Here is a 6097-nt window from a genome sequence, read left to right on the forward strand (position 1 = left end):
AAAAAAAAAAAAAAAAAAAAAAAAAAAAAAAATATAAATAGATATATACATACATACATATATGCATATTTATTTATATATATAATATCTCATTTATATCTGCTGGTTTGTAAAATTAAGAAATTTTTTCATTTCCTACCTGTTCTATGCCAATTTTTTTTATCTTGACTAAAATCTAGTTTGGTAACAAAATCCAATGTACTTTCCTTGGATAGCTAAAAATATAAAATAAAAAAAATAAGATATGGCATAAAATATACATATACATATATATATATATATATATATATATATATATATATAATATAATGTAATAAATTATGAGTGCTTACATTATTTTTCAAAAGTTTAATAGAATTAGCCACAATTGTAAAATATTGGTTAAGTCTTTTTTGATTTTCTATCTTTCTCAATATATTATCTCTGTTATCTATTATACTGTAATGGGTCATTAATTCTTTGTCATCTATTGGAACAAGTACTCCTATAAAGTAAATATATATATATATATGACACATAAGAAATATATGTATATATATAAATAAATAAATATATATATATTTATATGTACATGTGTCTTCCTCACCGTTTACTTCCTTGTTTAACAACTTGCTCTGAATATACTTCTCTAAATAACTCTCACAGTCTATCGAATAATCCAGAACATTAGCTAAGTGTTTATTTTTAGGTAATATATTATTCAAGAAATGAGCATATATTTTTGTAGCAAGTGGAACAGATATTAACATTTTGATTGCCCAGAATTGTAATTTGACTTCTTCTTGAATTAATTCTTTTGATCTTGATTTTTTATTTATCTTTACATCTGTTAATGATAATTGATGATTTCTATATGCTAGATTTTGTTTTACATTTTTATTTATTAATGACATAGTTGGTTTAACCCCATTTGGAGTTAAGAAATTATCTTCAAATAATTTACATCCATCAAAAATTTCTTCAATAATTTCAAAATGTACTGCATATGTTTGCTCAAAAACGATATCCTTCATTTCCCCTGCACATACAATAGCTCTTTCTTTACAGAAATTATGTAATGCTTGATTTAATTCTTCTAAGAATTTTTGATTCGTACTTAACAAATAAATATTTTCATCTATATAATTATTTTTAATTTTTCTATTAATTTCACCTAATCCAGCTTTGAATACTCTTTTTAATGCTACTGCAGCGGAGCAGCTAGCTAATTTGGTGAGATGTAAAATATTACCACTTATATTTGCTTGTAATAAATCAACAATTAACGGTTTCCAATCACTTTGATCTACTATATTATGAATACTTCTCATCATTTGTAAAAGGACTTCATCTGAAAATTCTTTTTCAGGTTCTAATTTGGATATATTATATTTTAACCATTTACATATATAAGTTATAGCTAACTGGTTTAATATTTTTAAATCCGTATGTGGTCCAGCAATTCTTTTTAAAATATCATCATCATTATTATTATTTTCATCATTTTTATTTTCGTCATCATCATTTATATTAATATTGTTATGATTATTATTATGATTATGACCATGATTATGATTATTTACATAATCCATATAAAGGTCAATAATTTTTACTGATATAATTTCATCATTTTTAGAAAGGTTACGTATAAGTACATCTTTAATTTTACTATTATTATTAAATACTTTTATAATTTCAGCTTTATCAAAACCTACCCAGCCATCATCTCTTACCATTTTATACCACACTTGTAATCCATTTAAAAAGGATGGATCTCCATTTAAAGTTTCCACCGCTTTAATAACGGTTAATCTGTCCTTTTCAACCGATTTCACTTGTACTTGTTCATCTGTATTATTATTTCTAAAATAAAAGTTCACAAGAATATTCTTACCTTTTGTATCAGATTGAGCGTTTTGTACAACACCAAACATATTACTTTCTTCTTTTGCTAACATAAATCTCACTGGAACGCCTTCTACTAGTAAAGGCTTATTTTCTATTTTGATTTTATCTAAATCCATATGATTTTCATAAGAATCTGTTCTATTATTACTATTATTATCATCAATACTATTATTATTCAAATTATTTAAACCATCATTCATGTTATAATTAAATTCGGATGATGCAGATTTACTTAAATCCATATCATTACTATATCTAGATAAATATTCATTTAAATAATTTAAAAAATTTTCATCATATAATCCTTGTTTTTCAAATAATTCAACAGCTAATTCATTACCATCTTTTAAATTATCCATTAAGGTTCCACCATATTTTTTTAAGAAATTTTCTCCATTTTTTGGTAAATTCAATATAGGATAATTTCCTGTTAATAAATTAGAAACAATATTAACTAATTCACGTATATATAATTTCACTTGTTCTCTTACGCTTAATATATTTCCTTTATTATATAATTCTTCTAATTTCTTATTATAAAAATCCATCTTGGCTTTTTTCTTTTCTAACTTAACTTCAACTTTACGTAATTGTTGTATTAATATATTCATAAATTTACTATTAACTTCCTGCTTAAATTTTTCTACATCAAAACAATCGATCAATTCTTTTTTTATGGAATCATTACAATCATTCTCAAATTTATTTAATAATAAATCTAGTACATTCTTTCTACCATTCAGTATTTTAGAATACATCGATATACGATTTGTTAAAAAATCGTTCTTCTCTTTCTGTTCTATGGGAATAGAAAATAATTCTAATAAATATAAGGGAAGTACATTATCATTATTATCTGTGATACTTCTCTTCTTAACTCGTTCGTATAACTCCGACAGGGTCTTAATGTTCGTAAGTTCGTTGTTTAGAAATTCTAGTGCCCTCGTTCCCACTACGATACACTGTTTGGGTTGCAGCCCCAGCCCTAAAAGGATAAAACAGAATAATATTATTTGCATATATATATATATATATATATAAATATGAACATGATCATATATACAAAAAAATATATTATCATATATATATGATTCATTTTAACAAGAAAAAAAAAAAAAAAAAAAGGAAAAAACCACACATAAATGAATAAATATATACCCACATATATATATATATATATTTATTTATTTATTTAATTTTTTATTTATTTATTTTTTCCTTACCGAGTGGACGGGGCTTCAATATAAATTCTCTCAAATTATAAGGCCAGTTGGCTGGATCATCAGAAGCCTTTTTTACTAATATATATATATCATTAGGAAAGTTCTGAACATAATTTCTAACAATTTTTCTCGTTAATTCAGAACCTGCTTTAGAATCATCCTTAATTCCAGGTAAATCAACAAAAGTTGCATAAATACCACCAGGTATAGAAATTTCGACTTCTAATTCTTTTAATATAATAGATTCATTTAAATTTAACATAATTGCTTTCATTTTTTCATGTAAATCATCTATATTTACTTTCTTTTTATTTAAATAACATTCAATTTTATTAGTATCACTAGGTTTTAATATTATGACGATAGGTTGTTTTGTTCCTGTATCGGTACTAGTATATCCCATAGGACCACCCATAATAAAATCTAATAAAGTTGTTTTCCCCATAGACTGTTGCCCAAAAACAACAAGTCTTGGTAATTCATTATGTATATTACATATTTTAAATATTTGTAAGGCATATAAATATAATGCATTTGCATTTGTTGTATCTTTCATCTTATCATAAAATACTTCAACCAACTCTAACTTCTCTCGACTTATAGAATTTAAGTCGAATATCTTGTCACTCCCATTACCATGCTCCATTATTAATTATTTTTTATTCAATAATTTTATAAATATATATATATATTTTATTACATATAATAAAATATATATATAGGTTTCATATAACTTAAACAACAAGAATTATTTTCTTTTTATATCTTTTAAAAAAAATACACTATATAATATATATATATATATATATATATACATATATATATTAGATTGTTACAAAATTTACATAATATTTGCTTTTTATTATAAATATTAATTATTTTGTTATATATTAACAACAATAATTTGTTATATATATATATATATATATATATATATATATATATATTACATAAAAATATTATATAACAAACCAAAAAAATAATAAATTATAAAATAAAATCAAAGTCTAAAAATATTTTTCTACATAATTATATATATCATTTATAATATTAAAAAAAAAAATATAACAAAGTGAAAATATAAATAAAAAAAAAAAAAAAATTATATATAATATATATATATATATATATATATATATTATTTATATAATATATTTTAAAAAAATTTATACACTTACATTCTTTTTTTCTTTTTTTTTTTTTATACAATTTTTATTAATAACTATAGAAATAATATAAATAAAAACCACCCATAAAAAAAAAAAAATAAAAATAAAAAAAAGATTCACTATATATTATAAAATAAAAAATTACATATATATATTATGTATATAAGTAAAATAATTTATTAAAAATATTATTTAAAAAATAACTATATATTATTATATTTTATATATAATTTATAATTTTGTATTTTATTATTTTATAATAATATATTAAATTTAATTATATGTATAATAAAAAATATTATATTTTATTATATATATAAAACCTATATATAGAAATAAATCTAAAAAATATTAAATATATTTTTTTTATCATTAATATATATATAAATATAATATATATATATTTTTTTATAATATACCGAAAAAAATTAAGGTTTTATTATAATAAATATTAAAAAAAAAAATTTATACGATATTATAGATTAAAAAAAATATTATATACAATTAAAATAATACATGAAATATTATTATTATATTAAATTGTTAAAAAGAAAAAAAAAAAAATTCAATTTGTATTTATATATATAATATGAATATTTAATAATTATTTCAAAAAAATAAAATAAAATAAATTATATATTCTTACATTTATTTATATATCTATATAACTATAAATATTATATATATATATATATAATATTATATTTTTTTTTTTTTTATGCGCATTCTAATAAAATATATTTATTTAGATATTTATAATATATAAGCGCACAGCATATAAAATTAGGTTTTTTTTATTATATTCTTAAAATATTGAAAAATACTATTATTTTTTAAATGCAGAATAATATTTTTATAAAAAATGTTTATATTTTATCATAAGGTAGTATAATATTATTATTGTATATTATATATTATTTATTAATATGTAAAAAATATATTCATATTAAATATAATAATAAATAATATATAAAATTATAAATTTACCAAAATGAATATTTTTATATGTATATATAGAATATTTTATTTGAGTACCACCATGTAACTTTTTTTTTTTTTTTTTTTCTAAATTTAATAAAATTACCTCAAAAAATTACATAAATAATCTATTTACAGATAAAAATATTTATTAAAAATATATATGTTTATATATATATATATATATAATACATATTTATTTAATAATAATAATAAAATAATACGCCATGTTATATTTTTATATTTTCAATGTTTTCGTTTTATATATAAATATATAATATTTTCATTTTTCATTCTACAAATTAAGATCTATATATATTTTATTATAAAAAAGTATAAAATGAATTAAAAATTTTTTATATAAATAAAATGTATTTTATTCTTAAGAATATTTATAAATACAAATAAATAAATTAAAAAAAAAAAAAAAGTGTTGATCACATATATATTATATATATATATTTATAGGATTAAAAAAAAATCTATTTATAAAATATATGAAAATAAAATGAATTAAAAATTATAATAAAAAAAAATAAAAATATAAAAAATTTAAAATATTAAAATTTCATAATATTTTTTCTAAAATGTATTATGTATGTGTGTCAGTTCTTTTATTTAAAAATATATTTAAAAAACAAACAAATATATAAAAATAAATAATATTATCTTTTAATAATAATACATATGATATTCTTTTTTTTTTTTAAGTAAAATCTATATATATATATATATATATATATATATATATATTGCATACTTTTCTTATTCTCAATATAAGCATATTTTTTTTTATATATTATTTTATTATCTTTATAATTTTTCAATTGGCTTCATACC

General features: G+C 18.2%; 2 protein-coding genes across 2 annotated transcripts in view; both read right to left on the reverse strand.

Moving 5' to 3' along the window:
* Window positions 1-139: 139 nt before the first annotated feature.
* On the reverse strand, window positions 140-3756 carry PRSY57_1217800 (hypothetical protein; the record flags this gene model as incomplete). Its single annotated transcript, XM_020115053.1, has 4 exons — window positions 140-215; window positions 333-484; window positions 587-2872; window positions 3111-3756. Coding segments are annotated over 4 exons (3160 nt in total), but the record flags the coding sequence as incomplete, so codon positions are not given.
* A 2314-nt stretch (window positions 3757-6070) lies between these two features.
* Window positions 6071-6097, reverse strand: part of PRSY57_1217900 (arginine--tRNA ligase, putative) — a gene marked incomplete at both ends in the record, with an annotated part of 2991 nt that continues 2964 nt past the window's right edge. The window contains one exon of the mRNA XM_020115055.1: window positions 6071-6097. Coding sequence (XP_019970207.1) covers window positions 6071-6097 — 27 coding nt within the window.

The sequence above is a fragment of the Plasmodium reichenowi genome, chromosome 12 (assembly GCF_001601855.1).
Source record: "Plasmodium reichenowi strain SY57 chromosome 12, whole genome shotgun sequence".
NCBI classification, from domain to species: domain Eukaryota; phylum Apicomplexa; class Aconoidasida; order Haemosporida; family Plasmodiidae; genus Plasmodium; species Plasmodium reichenowi.